Raw genomic sequence first — 16,344 nt, forward strand, 5'->3', positions numbered from 1 at the left:
GGTGATAGTGTGCTGCTGCTTCCTGTCAATGTATATATCATATTTTCTGGTTACTTTGCTCAGATATCCACAAATAACATTCACTATATAAAATACATATTCACTTTGAACATAATAAAACTTCTTGAGAAGTGTTTCTATCTTACAGTGAATGCTGTGGATATGTTATTTTCAAGGTAAACATGCTTATCCTTTTGCACAGCAGAAAAACAGCAGGTGCAAAAAATGAGTTGATGAAGACTGTAGTTGTGTATACCAAGTCAAATATAAGATTATAAATCAATAATAAGGCTATACAAGACTCGGGTTGTGTGTTGCAAGAATAAATCCGCCCAGTAGAAGCTGGTTAGAACAAAATATATCTTCCTGACAAAGAAAAGTAATAATAAGATGAACTGGAAAGGCCACACAATATGCATGTCATAGGCAAGTAAGTTGTGACTCTCTCATTATTTTTTTATTTCATTATTTTACTTAAAGCCAATTCTGGAATGTCATACTGTAACTCTGTATTAGCTAATGTCTATTCTGAAATTATCATAATGAGGTACAACAACAATTCTGATGTTTGTCTGCATCGTCGTAGTCAAAGAAATAAATATCAAAAACATTATGAACTATTAGGAAATGAGTGAGGAGCAGCACATTGGTCTTCAGAACAGCACTTATGCATTATTTTTTTAAGATGCAGCATAAAGTACTTTGAAAAATACAATTTGAAGAAGCCTTATTGTCTTGATTGGCCAATTACTCATACTTGGTTGAGACTTTGCACCACATGTGTATATTATGGACAATTAAAAACAAAACACTGTACCACCTACAATAATTGTCTGTTTTGTGCAAATTTTTGGACCTAAGCAGGCAGTTGTGATGACAGATGACAAAGTGGCAGCAGCAGCTGGACCCCCTTAAACAAGATGGTGTAAGGACCGTTTCCATAAGACCGACTATTAATGCCCTGTGGGGCTCCAAGAAAACACACACATTAAAAGTACATCCCACATGGTCAAAATAACAGAAAGTTATTAATGGTCAGGTGTTTTTGCCGTTCTGCTTGAAGCACTTCTTCAGCAAACTGTGTCCCACAAGGAATCATAATCATCTTCCTCTCCCCAGCAATCATTTACAGCAGCACCAGCTGCCCAATATCCTCTGGTCAAACGTGATCCACAATCTCATAATAGTCTCCTGTATGATGTCTCAGCAGATTTAAGTCTCAACAGCAGCAACATACCTTCAATCTGTTGGTTTTATCATCGAAATTGAACACCAGACTGCAGGGGGAAGTTTCTAATGGGGGAAAATCAAGTGGAGGGTGGGCGATCTGGTATAAATCTGACTTGCAGTAAGGACATAAAAATGTGATTGATATCTATACAGGACAAAGAGTATTGACATATTTGTTAGTAAATTAAGACTGGAAAGGATGGCATTGTGCAAATAAAGGATGTAAAATAGAAGAAAAAAGTACTCGTTAGTGAACAAACATGAAGGCAAGCAAAGAAGGCAAAAAAATGAAGGCTACAAGTAGGTTTTTATTCAAGGTGAAATTGCCATCAATGACTCCATTTAGAGAAATTTCCACGGAGCTGTGAATAAAACAGAGGAATATATTCTGCATGACTTTGAAGGCAGGCAAATGTGAAATAATGGATCCGACAATATATTCTGCTCTGGTAATGTATTCAGATTTCACTCATTCAGCAACAGTGAACAATTTTACCCCACTCTCTCCTCAACTCAGCTGGCCTGCAAATCAATGTCCATTAAAGCGACCGAATGTTCATATGTCACTGCATCTTCATTCCACTAATGTTGCTTTGGCACATATCTCAGCCTCTTTCCTCTGACTGCAGTGTTCAAAAAGTACAGCTGCAGAGGATAAAATGTGCACGCTCCAAAAGGCTGCAGATACTCATGGCGACATGTTGACCTCCGGTGACTCCACAATACTCTGATAATAAACTCGGCCATTCATGCTGTGTAGTCATCCTGGGCAATTTTAAACAATTATTTATCTAAGCAAAGCTTACAGAGTCATCACGCTTCTTCTCAAACAGAGCCAGCTTTAGCACACGCAATGTTTGTCGGATTCAGAACAACAGGTTGCTGCTTCCATCAGCTTCTCTCAAATGAATGTGGCAGACTCAAGGACATCTCTTAAAATCAATGTACAAAGTTTTTACCAAAACCTTAAACTACTCCAAAGTTTCTAGAAAGATACATTTTTTTGAAACTTCAGTGTTGATTTGACACAATATTTTTGTAAAAAGGAGTTAATAATGGTCTTACAAAAAAGATATTTACTTCAATACCACTTTATACAATGCAGAATGTAAATAGAAAAGTTCAGTGGTGTTAAACTATCATAAGAGTTAATACTGGTGTATTTTCTTTTTATCAAATATAGCTTAAATGTACAAATCCAGCTTTACAGATGTCTAATTTTATTACTCACAATTACAAAGATGTTAGGTTATTTCTAGTTTTTTTTAAAGTAATTTCCATTTTTCAGATTACATTTAAAAAGACAAATTTTGTATTTTTTTCAGAATACATTTAGAAAGATGATTTTGGTATTGCTTGGAAGATAAAACATCTTATTTTTTTTAATTACTGTGTATTTACACATGTAGCAAACCGTCCAATCACATGGAAGCAGCCAAATGCATTTAGGCATATAGACGTGGACAAGATGACCCAGTCCAGATAAGCGATCACTTATCTAGTGGGGTTTCCCCACAAAACAGGTTTAGCGAAAATAGTGTTAAGTTGATAAGAATATTTTAGAATATGCACCAGGTTAAACATGGAAACAGATGTGCTGCATTAGTAGAAGACCACAATAGACCCTATTCAAGTCAAATAACTGTGTTCAATTCACACAGGTTAGAAGCAAACGTTGGGCTTTTGTATTAATAAGCATTGTTTAACTGCCATAGCCTCCCTGACTATTGTTGCACACCATGGCCAGTCTTTCATAACCACAGTGTACCATACACTAATTTATCTCTCCAGTGGGGTAACGCATCATGTGACAACACTTAAATTATATTAAATCATCATCAAATCTCAATCCAGTAGATCACCTTTAGGATGTGGTGAATTGGATGTTTTACATAATGGATGTGTAGCCAGGAAATCTGCAGAAATTGCCTGACACTGCTGTCAACATGAAGAAAAATCTGTTTGAGACAACTTGCTGAATTAAGACAGTTCTGTAGGAAAAGTACTTACAAGACGCCCCTAATAAACTGAGCTGTGGGTGTGGATTATTCCTAATAAATGCCTTTGTCTAAATTCACATCATAAGACGGTCTCATGTCAAAAAGGAACTGGCCAAGCCATAGGTGGCCTCTTGGACCCCAAGAGTCATTGCAACTTCCACAGTAACGTTGTAAAGTCAGTATAAAGCTGTTATGAGTTGAAGTTGTGGTGGCAGTGATGGTAGTCTATGCCTGACATGCTGTTACTTAGAGGTTGCAAATTTTATGAGAAAACTGACTATACTGAACTGATTAGTGTGATCCTACAGATTCTTGCTTCACTATGATAAAGCCTGAGGTGTCTTGCTGGGATGGAGGATAAGGAAAGGTGTGACTGTAGATGTATACAGAGAGATTTTTGTAACAAGGTGCAAATGACATACAGTGTATGCAGGAGAAGTGCAGAAGTACGTTGATGGAAAGACCTAAAGTCAATAAAGAAAAAAACTGAAAAATCTGGTGGCAGCAATAGCAAGGTGGGATTCACACTGTCAAAGATTCTCCAAATTTTCCATAAGTTATTTTATCAGTGTAGAAATAACATCTTCACCCAGAGTGAATGGAGCAAAGACAAAATCAATTATTTTTTAAGTTGCCTCAATTGACAATTATAACTATTTTATCTCTTCAAGGCTCTGGAATATTTATTTTTGAATGTATAATGTTGCATCAGGTCTTTTTGAGTTTTACAATCAATATGTTACCGAGTAGCTAATCAAAACTGAACATTTAGGCCAAATTAAAGAAACATTATTTAAATCACTGGAAGCACAATGACACCAGCTTGAACATTAATCACAGACTCAGTCATTTGAAAATTTACAAGCAATTAAATGATGAGCAAATCTCTGCAAATAAAGATTTAAACAGTTAATCACAAATAAAAGTATCTTTGTTTATTTAATTCACTTTAAACAGGTTGATAGTTTATAACTTGAGCATTTAAATGAATGATTAAGAGCATCATCTAATTAAAGATAGTTCTAAATTTTCTTTTTTATAACCACACAACCCAACCTTGGCAAGCTAATAAAAATATGGATGGTTCAGCCAAGCGCACAAAATAAAATTTAATTAATATAAGGAAAAGTAATTTATAATTTAAACATAATCTTAGATTATGATAAAATCTTTGATTTTTTTTTGTCTAATTGGACAAAACTTACCAAAAAGAAACTTCATGAGAAATTTCTTGATGGTAGTTTGGAGGGGACATTACTTCTCACAAACACACTCTACTGTTGCATTCACACAGGATGTTCATCATTCAAACTCCAGGTCTAGTTAGAGATAAAAGAAGCAGCAGAAAAAAAGGACAACAGACATCTATTAATCTTACCTCCTCTCCTGTCAGGTAGTATGCCGAGAGCAACCCACCGACGTAACGAATGTTCACCTCAAAGAGTGATGCCTCGCCATTCTGTTGAACCGAGAGAGAGGGAGAACAAATGATCAAAAATCACAGTATAACCTAAAATCAGGAATAAAGTTGTGGAATGAAAGGAAAAATGAACACATTACTTAGTCTTCCCATCTAAACTCAAGCTGTTGCTGGTTTGGGAACTTTTCTGGTGGACATCAGTCCAGATATGAAGCTAAATATTTCAGTCAGTGAAGTCTCTGAAATGTTTGATGATGTGTGGAAGTTTTCTCTTTTCCAGTTGTTCTGATTTGCATTTCACTTCATTTCAAAGATGCATTTGGCAGCTAAAATGCTTATAAAAGAAGTCTGACACTGAGGACAAATTTCACAATTCTCTTTTATAGTTTAAATTTGATGATTAAAAAAAAGTCTCATGGACAGAACCAGCTACCTTCAAGACCGTTTGCAATCAAAAAACATGTTTCAGAAATCTAAAGAAAGAAACCAAGTATCAATAGTGTTTCAAAATATATTTATATATGTATGTGTTTTTTTTAAACAAACCTTCTTACTAATATTTTTTGTCAGGAAAATAAATCTGTAAATTACTATTTTGTTAATTCAGTAAGTTTTCAACATGATGGGTATAACATTGTAATGTAATGTCAAATTTTAAAAATGTGAAACACAAAAACATCAGGTGGATATGCCAAAAGGAGGAAAGACTGCATAACTGGTGCAACATTTGGGCATAAAATACTTGAATAAAACAAAATTGCAGCACTGTGCCTGGTTTTATTATCCATTTAATGCATGACCCATCTACATTGGGTCATGCATTAAAACTACAAAAACTTCTTCGAAGTCAGCTTGTAGGAAAATTTAACAGAGTTGTTAAACATTGTTGATGATATGAAATTACCCTCTCTTGAGATTCTCACACTTTCATTAAGAGAATCATTCATCCAGGTTTTTAGACTATTGCCAACTCGGTGTCTGTACTCAGACTACGATACCATAGTCATGTACAGAATTTTGACTGTACAAAAATCTAAATATGCCACTTTTATTTTGGACGTAAACAGTGCTTTCATATCAAAGGAGACAATTTAAATTTCCTGGTATCAGCTACTCTAAGAACCTAGAATCCTACAGCAAAGAGGGTCTGCATCAGTAAACAGAGAGATATGAGTTACCACAAGAAATAACAGCTCATTATATAAACTAATAGATTGATATGTGATGCAGTTTTAATCATGGACATAAAATTTAGCAATGAAAGTCAAAGTTGTTTCTTGTAAGACAAGAAATAACTTTAGTAAAAGTTTCAGTTGTCAGTATGGTGGGTCACATTTTATTGTTCAGCTGCAATAACAATAAAATGTGACCCACTAGTCCCCAACTGGTGGGTCACAGTATCTACTTTTGTCTGGAGATGATGAGAAACATATGTTCATACTTCACAAGCTTGGGAAAAGGTTTTTGCTTTTTTTTTTTTTCTTTTTTTAAAACAATGCAACTGGTCAGAAATAACCCAAGAGCCTTGAATCAAGTTCATTTCTGTTCAATTTGCTTTCGATTGTCAGAACAACAGAATTGGTTATTTGTCAAATCTGGCTCTGATTAGCACTGATTTTAGAGAACACCTGGGTTGCAGTATTTACACTTTAATTTTTTTCTGGACAGAAACGCCTAAAGGAATACAATGTTCAATATGTTGGTATTACATACAAAAGGATAGTTCCTGAAGAAACCCCATGACAGCAAATGTTAATTAGGAAATTCTGCTGTATTCCTACAAGCACACAATTCGACCCAATCCTTAATCATTAGTCACTGTGGGGATAAGACCAGCGAGGTGAACCTGTGCTTGTGAGAAAGTCTCTCAAACCACCAGGCTCTCATGCCCTCGCTTTCTCTTTGTGTGCTTGTTATAAAGAGATCTCGCTCTCCAAAGACATCTAGAGGCAAGCCAACTTTAAAAAGTCAGCCTAGAGAGGCGAATCCATGTAATTATGTTCCCCAGTGTTTTGTCTCCTCTTTTGTCTGAGTCTCCTGCAGCTGCAGGGTGGTATTGATTAAAGAAGAGCAAGATCACTAGTTAAAACAGATTAATTTTTTTCCCTCTGTTGTACTACATAAAATTGCTTCAAAAATGTTTTAACAGTGTTTCAACACTGTCAGACATAAAAATAATGCAAAAGAAATCAGGCATTATTGGGGGGCATCAGAACTTCTGAGGACCCCATGACCTCTTCCTTTCTCTTCCTTTGCTAAGAGGGCTAAGCAGCTCTGGTTAGTATATGTTATAGTTTCTTATTCCTTCAATTATGTTGCTGATCACAACCATGATGAGCAACTTACAGTTGACAAAACTTTGATAAAATTTTGTGAAATTAATGCTTAATTTTTGTGTACTGTAAAGATTTTATGAGCCTGATGAGCTACAAAATCCTTCAGAATAACATCATATAAATTGAGGTAGTTTGGCATTTTGTCAACTCTTGTCAGAGTTTTTAACTGACAGAGTGACTCTTTCAGTGATAGTGTTGACAAATATCACTTAAGTGTGCAGTTAATTAATTTTAATGTATTTTACATAAATACATTACTTCACATTTATCAAGTATTACTTCACATTTATCAAGTATTTCTTTTTACTCACTAGTTTGTTACCTCCTTCAGTGCTGCATCAACTCCATCAGAAGGACTTTATGTTGTTTTTTGTTTAAAATAATATTTCTTTTGTTTCTTGAGAAGGCTTTGTCTGTAAAACTGAGTAAAAAGATCACTCATAAGGTCATTAACAATTTTTTTCAAATTTATTTTTGTCAGATGGTGATGACAAAGTTCTGGGTCAGATCCATTACAAATTTAATTTAAAAAGAAAATGTTGCAACTGGGAGCCTGCACCTTAGCTTATTTACATTTCCAAAACATTATTTGTCATATTTGTATACATAAGCTTGAGGATTAATTTTCACCCTTTGGGGGGGGGAAATTTCAACCCATTTTCTCCAACTTCTCAAGAATCACTGTTAAACTGAATGTCACAGATTATACAAAGTGTTCTGGCTGTAGTAAAGTAAACAATTATTGCGTCAATAACTAATCCTGTTATTTTCTACTTTCTACAATTAGGAACTCTTTTTAAGATCAGTGCAAATCTCTAGACAACTTCACTTATTCAAAACCTTTCTACAACTTCCAGTAACCACATGTATTCTGAAATCTATGACGCGCACTGCCTTGCTACTTTAAAATGACATCCGTATGGCAGATTTCTTGTTCTAAGCTAAATATGAAATAACAGGTAACACTGCATGTGTCTCTGAATGTCTCAATAATCACCATCTCTTTTGATCGCTGAGAGGATGAAGCAGAATGGCACTTAATGACTTGGAGACCCATTGAAAAGGAAATTGCCATTTCAAGAGTGGATGAGAAGGAAACTGTAATTGGGTGCCAAAAGGGCAATTTGCTTCAGTTCGAAACATATGATCAAGATGGGAATTCACTCATTTCTGTTCATCTTCTCTTAATAGTCTCTATATACATTTTCACTTAAAATAACATGCTTAAGCACATAATACAACTCTTTTATATGGTATCTTTTAAATGTCAATGTATGTTATTGCCGTCTCACAAACAGACTCACAGAGTCTGTCTCTGCGCATTGATAAAGTCAAACAATTTTTTTTTAGAAAACCTTAAAAAAAACTACAAAATTGTTGCAAAACTATCATTTAAAAAGGTGTGGAAAAATCTGGGTTATTACCTGGCAGATGAAACTCCTGTGCACCATTAGACATGTAATGTTTATTCAGCAACATTTTGGGCTCAAATAAAATCTCCATTAATTGTATTAAGTTTACAGTTGCTTGTGTTTATATTTATAAACCTTCTAATACTCGAACTTTATTAGTAAGAAGTGTAGCATGTTTCTGTGTTATTATGGATATACTGTATCAAGCAACTGCAACAAAATCTCCAAACTCAATGGATTTGTTTCTACAAGTGTGAAAATATGTAAATAAACACGTTTTTATGCATTAGTTCATTGTAAAAATGCCTTTCAAAACCTTTAGTAATTAAGCACCTTAATTACATGCCAGTATTAAAATATTTTAAACCTCAGAATCACTTTTTACATTTTGAATTATGATGGTTAATAATAAGGTTTTAACCTATATTTCTTTCCTACCCTTGCCATGTTTTATGCACCTCTGTTATTCAGGTAAAGCAGCAGGGCTTTTGTAAAAGTAAGGAGCTATAAAGTCCACAGGCTGGTGACACTTTCTCCGACAAAGCACTGCCGCCTCTGGCAGGGCTGCTGAGCTGTCTTGCCAACCCAAAAATGAGTGGCCGATACTGTAACGGCGGCCCAATGGCAGTGATTAGGGATAGAGTGTCTATTTATCATCAGTGATTGTGGCTCTCAGCAAGATATGCAGAACGTACAGTGAAAGGAAATGAGTGAGCTGACAAAGGTTTTGTCAGTCAGGCTTTCACTTCCCAGAGCAACCTCAATATATCACCTAGAAGGCATTGTGAAAGGCTTCCATTCATGCAAGGATTTATCTTGTGTACATTTAAAGGTAAAGAGCAGGCATGATAGCTGCCATTTGTGCTTTCATTCGACTCTAATATGTTTTTCCAGGAACAGTCAGAAAAAAATATTTTACTGCAAGTGGGTAACTGTTGAGATTAAAAACCTCAAAGCTCTGACAACACAATAAACAATAAAATCTGTGCTGAAATAAATCGATTCTTGTCATGTCATGAGCCAAGCTACCCAGAGAGAGGATTGAAAACAATGTTGAAATCCTCTGAAAGGATGTTTTATGTATGATTAAATGGAAAGCTATATTTGTATCTGCTGTGTAGAAAATAAAATCCAATATATGTACAAGAAATTGAAGCCTAAGCTACTTTCCTGAACAGTCCAGTGACATCCAGATGTGGCAGTGAAAAATGTACTGTCAACATTTTTAATTATTGATTGACTAAAACAGAAGGCAAAGTCAGACCTGTTTTCCCGCTGCTAAAGAAATAGAAAATGTGAATGCATTGAAGAATTGAAAGGTGCAGAATCCAAGTTGCTTGAGACCCATTGTGAGGTTTCCATAACTTGTTTTGCAGACGAATGTCATCTGTTGGTGTTAGTCCAAGTGTCAAGCCAAAGTAAGCACATCTATGACAAACTGTAGAATTTCATACTTTTCTCTGCTGAAAAACGTTGTGGAGATACTGATTTTATTTTCTAACAGGAATGGGGCAAATAACAAATAACAATGGTATCAATCTGCTAGATTGGCTAGTGACCTTGCCTGACCTAAACTCCATGAAACATGTATAGATTGTTGCCATACTGATGGAGATGAGACATATCTGGAGCAAACAACAACTGAAACATCTCAGCAGCACCACAGGTTGAACCTCTCCATTTCTTACTACATAAACTCAGTAATTCGTGGAAAAGGAGACAGAGCCAATCAATGAGTGCAAAAGTTGTATAATACATGGAAATTCTTGCCAGTTCTTCTGTTTTATTCATCTTGTGTTATACTTTTCTTAAAATGTTATTTTGTTTTATTTTCCATTTGCAGAAAGCAAAGTTTGAAATATATTTCTCTCAGTGTAGTGCATCTGTGTAGTAACAAATACCAACTTCTGAATAGAACTGCAACAATAAAATAAATTCTCGCTCTACTTTATTAGGACATAAAAGAAGCACTGCAGTTCTCCTGAGAGTAAAACTATGAAATTTGATGAAGTGAAGAAAAATACCTTTTTTGTTTAGTCCCACTCATGGTGAATAAGCAAATGGAATAAATAATTACTGCTAAAATAAAGCAATTGACTTCAGAGTAGCTAGCTACTACCAGCTTGTTAAACTCCAAGTGTTACTCAAAACAGGAACAGAATAGGAAAAAACAAATTCCACATAATCTACAAATAAGGGCATCAAACTACAAATAAGTTTGATTGTTTTTTTTTTTTTTTTTGCCTAAATATGCATCATGATAATAAAAATATGTTGGAAAAACTTTAAAACATTTATGAATTATTATCCAACTGTGAAAATCACATACTGAACAGTATAACCACTTATTTAGTCAAGCTAAAATAAAAACAATAAACAAAGCCTCCCCTGTTACTACAGTGAATGATAGTCTGGGATTTAACTGTTTACTTTGTGTCCCTCATCTCCTCTCTTAGAAATATAGAACAAAAGCAACTGGATACTACTTTTAACAATGCTTCAAGTATTTAAATGATCCAACTAATGAAAGACAAATTTGCATTTTAATGGCTCAACATAATGTAATTGCTGTGCAGGAGGAGCCACAGCAGAAAAGAAAATTGATTAATGAGGGTAATGACTCATTGGGTACACTGCTGTCGAAGCTTGTTGGTGTTCTGCTTCACTTGGACCCCACAATGAAGCGGACAGTCTTTGCCGCTCGGCTCTGAGCTGATGAGCATTCCACAGTTGTGGCAAAGATATCTGCTGTTGCTCAGCTCAGATCTGCCTGCGAGCCTGATGGCATGGCTGGCTGCTGCGCTGCTGTGTGCCAAGGAGCTGACTAGACTCTGAGCCTGGTGGGGTTTCCTGCTCAGACGTTAATGCAATGATTTACTGCTAATAAAGAGGCATAGTTGTCACTGGGCAGATGACTCTCAGCGTTGCCGGCATCCAGGTTTCCACAAGCTCCCACAGTTCAAATCCCAATTAGACCAATGTGACAGAAAGAATGACCCAATGAGCCAAGGCTGAAAATTAAGCGGATGATTGCCTCTCCAACCAGAGCTGCTGATTCATACTTAGTTGCTGTGATTTAACTTAACACTGCTAATTAACATACAGAAATCATGAAAAGAACCAATCTGATCCCGTTACTCTAATCTCTGCCCATGCAACAAAGCCGACTGCACACTGCTGCCTATACTAACTGAGTATCCCAAGTCTGACTTTCCTCTGTCCAGCCTATGTTTTTCTCTTATTGGATAATAAATAGGGTAAAGGTTGGTGAAAAAAGTCCCCTCCTACCATCAAGATACAAAAGAAACAAGCTGAAACCTAATCACGGAAGCAGCCATGAGAATCTTGGTAATAGTGGAGAATTAAATTTGTTAGTGAGAGAACCATTACTAAAAATCTCTTGTTTATAGAATATTGTGAAGAAGAAAACTTTGTAAAATGAAAGAGTAAAGCAGTCATGTCTAAAATGTGAGTAAATCATTTGGGGACAGGAGTCCCCATTCTCAGTACATAAAATTGCAATCACCCTTGCAATATAAATTCTTCAAATTTTGGATTAGGTGATATAATTTAAGCACAAACTCAGTAGAATCATTGAAGAAACCTTAATTGTCCACAATGCCAACATTAAATGCATTTTATGCAAAAGCTCACAAAGAATGATGTGGAAATTGAAATGATGGAACAAAAACAGGAAAATGTTCTTTTTTAATCTCTCTCACAAAATCACTTGGGTTGTCTAAAAATATTAACATTCTATATGTTGATATCCTAAAAGTGCAACGCTGAAGATCATCATTAAAGTTCTGCTTCAAATTCTAGCACTGATCATTTGTTGAAAAGTTGAAATGTATAATTTCATTTGTACTTTATGTGCAGCTCTTTATCTGCTGCAAATCCTGCTATAAAAATGGTAGCCATCTCAGACATTATGTTTGCTACTATAGAGGATAGATGAACTGAGTGTAACTTATCAAATCAAATCAAATCAAATTTTATTTGTATAGCACATTTCAGCAGCAAGGCATTTCAAAGTACTTTACATCATAAACACAAAAACACAAAGTCATGCAACATAGAAATGATCTCAAAATTAATTTGACCAAGCAGAGAAACCTAGCTTTCACACCACAAACGATTTATGAGTATTACGTCGTTAAACTGTTCAGTTCATAGCCTGATGAAATAACGAAACAGTATCTATAATAAACAAATGTAAATTACAGAACTCAAAGGTAACAATGTCATTTCAACCCGTCACAAAAATGCTGTGGTCATGGGAAGAGAACCTGAATAGGAGAAGAATGCAAACTTTAAAAAGTAACAAAAACAATAAGAATAGTTTGTTTGGGGAGGCCACCTACCAAATGGACACATTTTTTTTTTCTAGAGAGGAAATTAATAATTAAGTGGAAATTAATCAGCATCTTTGGTATGTAATACTTGTACAACTTTGGATAGAGTGTTCTTATTTAAAGTCTGTTGCGACCATTTCCCAGAGCTAAATTCAACCCATGAAAGGGACATGAGTGTTAACTAGTTAACCTTTTGGAGAACTTCAAATTAGAAATACTATTTTTACTTGATAGGCTTAAGACAGCCATAGTTCTCCTGCATGTGATTAATCTGCATTATTTGAGAGTGAATACTTTTGAAAACCATGACAATTTAGACCAAACTTTGCAGAAAAGACATGGAATGTTTTTTTTCTCTCTAGAAAGCCAGAGCTTTTGTGGAAATTATTTTCTTTTTTTATCAACAAGTACCACATCAGTGAGATGAGAATCTTTTCTAAAGTGCTTTTTAGTGGGAATTGAAATTAAAGCAAGCTACTTTCAACATTTTACACAGAACATTTTAATTGACAGGTGGACAGTAATGGGTATCAGCTGAAATACATCAATTTATGTGCTGCAGTCCAGTTAAATTCTCATGATGCATTTTTAAAAACTCTGCCTAGCCACAGTGAAAGCCTAATTTTGTCTCAAATCAATAGTGTGGTTTAATGGTCTGAGCATAGAGACACTATTTTGGTCCACTAGCTTATGGTGAAAATATTCAAATGTATGATTCAGTTTATTTTTCTTTGAAGGCTTTTATCCTTAAGAGCCCAGTAATTAACAAGCATATAGGATCTCCCTAAACATTATCAACTAAGCGCATGGAGAGAAAACTCTACACCATAAACCTCCACTAAATGCTTTACTTTGTGTAGTAACAGCATGATGAATAATTAATCAAAAACCACCAGGGTGATAAATTATAGCTGATATACGACCCAGCCCAGGACTCCATATCCTTCTCTTTCAGTCGATGTTCTCTTTTTATACATTTGCAGACGCAAACAGACACAAACGCGGAATCACAGCAAGCAGCTCAGTGTGTACATGTTTCTGCTTCCTCCTGGGGAATCCAGCAGCCTCCCCACCACATCATCTATGATAATGCGCACACCTCATGGGACTTTGCTACACTCTCACTCCGGAGTTATTATTCACCCTGCTGCAGTCCGTCCTTCTTCATGACTCTGTCTGCGACTCCCTGCTTCCATCTCTCATCACATATTGTACACACCTCCCATTGTATCCGGCCTTGCTGACTGAGCAGCATCCTTCACTTTTCCGCAAAAGTGAAGGATGCTGGAGTTCTGCTGGGTTCCAAACTACAAAGATGAGAGGAGGACAAAAACTGCCTTCTGACTTTCTGGAATTATACTGATTATATAAAACACATGGCCACGGATAACCAAATATATTTACACACAGTAAAAACAAACAATCTTCTTTCTAATGTTTAATCTTTTAGTAACTCTTATCTAACAAAGAGAGCTATTTATATGTGCTAATCCATCCCTTTATCAAAATAAAAACATTTATTTTTATGAGGTTTATTGAAGTTGATGCAGCATATTCTTTGAAAATTCCAGTTTCTTTCCATGAATAAGCAAAATTATTATTCCGCAGGAGCCATTTTAGTTTATATCATCAGAGTTGCATCAGCAGCTGAGTGTACATGCAAACAGCTCCAGCTCCAGTTTTTTTATTTTTCACCATCTTTACATGTGTAACTTGCTGCTGTTTTGATGTCACCTTCAATCCATTACTTATGCAGCAATGTTCACATTTAAAAACTGTGATATGCCAAACACAATTTTTTTAATATTTGAAGATATTTGTAGTTTTGAAATTATGTGTACAAGTGAGAATAAAGGATAAACATTTGGTATATAAGCTTGCAGAGGAGTGCATGAATTATAAACATGCTGTGAGCATCCACAACAATGCATCATGCAAAATGTCCTCTGCCGCCACATTCCGAGACAGAATGTCAGCTCAGCTCGACCTTAGCTCAGGGATACGGCGTCTTTGCAGAAACAATCACTTGACGCTGCAAATGACACAGTTTTTCTTCAGACACCTTCATGACTCGGAGCAAGTGCAGTCTCGTTTAAAGCAGACAAGAGGTCAGGAGGGGTCAAAAAAACAGATCCGTGGAGGTAAACAACTACCTGGCTACAGGTCTCATTGCTACCATTTCTTACGGCACTAAATCACATCCTTATGTGGAAGCGCATTTACAGAATAACTGCTCATTTAGCTTTTTTTTTATGGATAAATAAAAATACAGCATTCCATTTTTAAAACAAGACAGCAACAACACAAAACCCTACTGGGATCATTCTTCCAAAAAGATCAAAGATAACTAGAGTCTATGAATACTGTTAGAAACAAACCTTGGCTTTTCTTTGGTGTTTTTGCTGCTGCCCTTTATCTGAATGTAATAAAACAGTTTTACATTAAAGCAGATGCCTCAAGCAAAGTTCTTCACTTCTGTTAATATACAAACACCACCACAATTTGTCGAAATAGACTCAACTCTTGTTATTGCTTTCACTATCAAACTTTAGCAGATTTCTCTGGCAATAACATATTTTGTATGCATATATATAGAAAATAACATCTTTTGCTTTATCACTGAAAACCATAAAACTTACCAGTTTGGTGCAGTTGAAATTACCATCATATGAGAGTAAACTAATGAGATATTTCAGGCTGAACTAACCATATGTTATGCTGCAGGTCTCACTGCAACCTTTTCACCAAGGATATCTCAACATTTCCCTCCAAGAAAGGAAACCATTTTCATACCGGGGTTAATTTGTATGCAAGTTTTAAGTGTTATTAGGTACATTCATTGTTGATAACATTATTATACGTTATACTATTCATCACTAAATCCCAAAGAGGGGAAAAAAAGGTTTTTTTCTATTTAGATTCAATTCTGTCATTTTTTAAGATTAGAGTTCCTCTTTAGACTTTCTTGATAATAAATATAAATGTTTTGTTTTAGGATTAACACATTTCACCAGAAAAAAACAAACAGTAGATCTCCATCCATCCTCAAGAATACTCAAAAACACCCATGAGATTTCATGCTAGCTGATCTTACATTTGGAAATAAAAGCCTGAATGAATTCAGACAATATTCAATCACTGTGAATAACATGTAAAGCATAGCAATTATCAATTCGGATCAGCTGAAGTGCTTTTTATTTATGAACAGAAATCACAAATAAAAAAGGAAATGAGAAAAAAATAGGTGAGTAACAAAATATTTTTGTTTCTTTTCCATTCTATGTTTTTTGAATAAATCATATTCATATAATAATTTCAGTCTAATTACTGCAGTTCTTCTGCAGGACTCAGTTTAATGTGATTTTTATAACAAAAGGATCAGTGACAACCCTCTTCTTTGTTTTTGTAATTATAATGTAAATCAAATTCTAAATTCAGCATCACCTCTACAAACTTCAAAATTAAACTCTGAAATTTATACTTTTAGTTTTCACTAGCAAAAAGAAAGAAAAGTTCAACCATTACCTTAGAAAGAAAAAAGTGTAATAGCAGGGCTGCATATTAGTAAATTCAGTTATTCCAAAACTGTTG

At 35.2% G+C, this 16,344-nt stretch overlaps 1 protein-coding gene across 1 annotated transcript in view; it reads right to left on the reverse strand.

Moving 5' to 3' along the window:
- The window catches only part of LOC129370909 (mannosyl-oligosaccharide 1,2-alpha-mannosidase IA), a 190,230-nt gene that overhangs the window by 55,407 nt on the left and 118,479 nt on the right, over positions 1-16,344 (reverse strand). Inside the window, exon 4 of the mRNA XM_055047184.1 lies at positions 4,609-4,689. Within this exon, the coding sequence (XP_054903159.1) occupies positions 4,609-4,689 (81 nt within the window). The remainder of the gene's footprint in view (positions 1-4,608; positions 4,690-16,344) is intronic.

This window comes from Poeciliopsis prolifica, unplaced genomic scaffold (assembly GCF_027474105.1).
Source record: "Poeciliopsis prolifica strain line A6 unplaced genomic scaffold, Auburn_PproV2 SCAFFOLD025, whole genome shotgun sequence".
NCBI classification, from domain to species: Eukaryota; Metazoa; Chordata; class Actinopteri; order Cyprinodontiformes; family Poeciliidae; genus Poeciliopsis; species Poeciliopsis prolifica.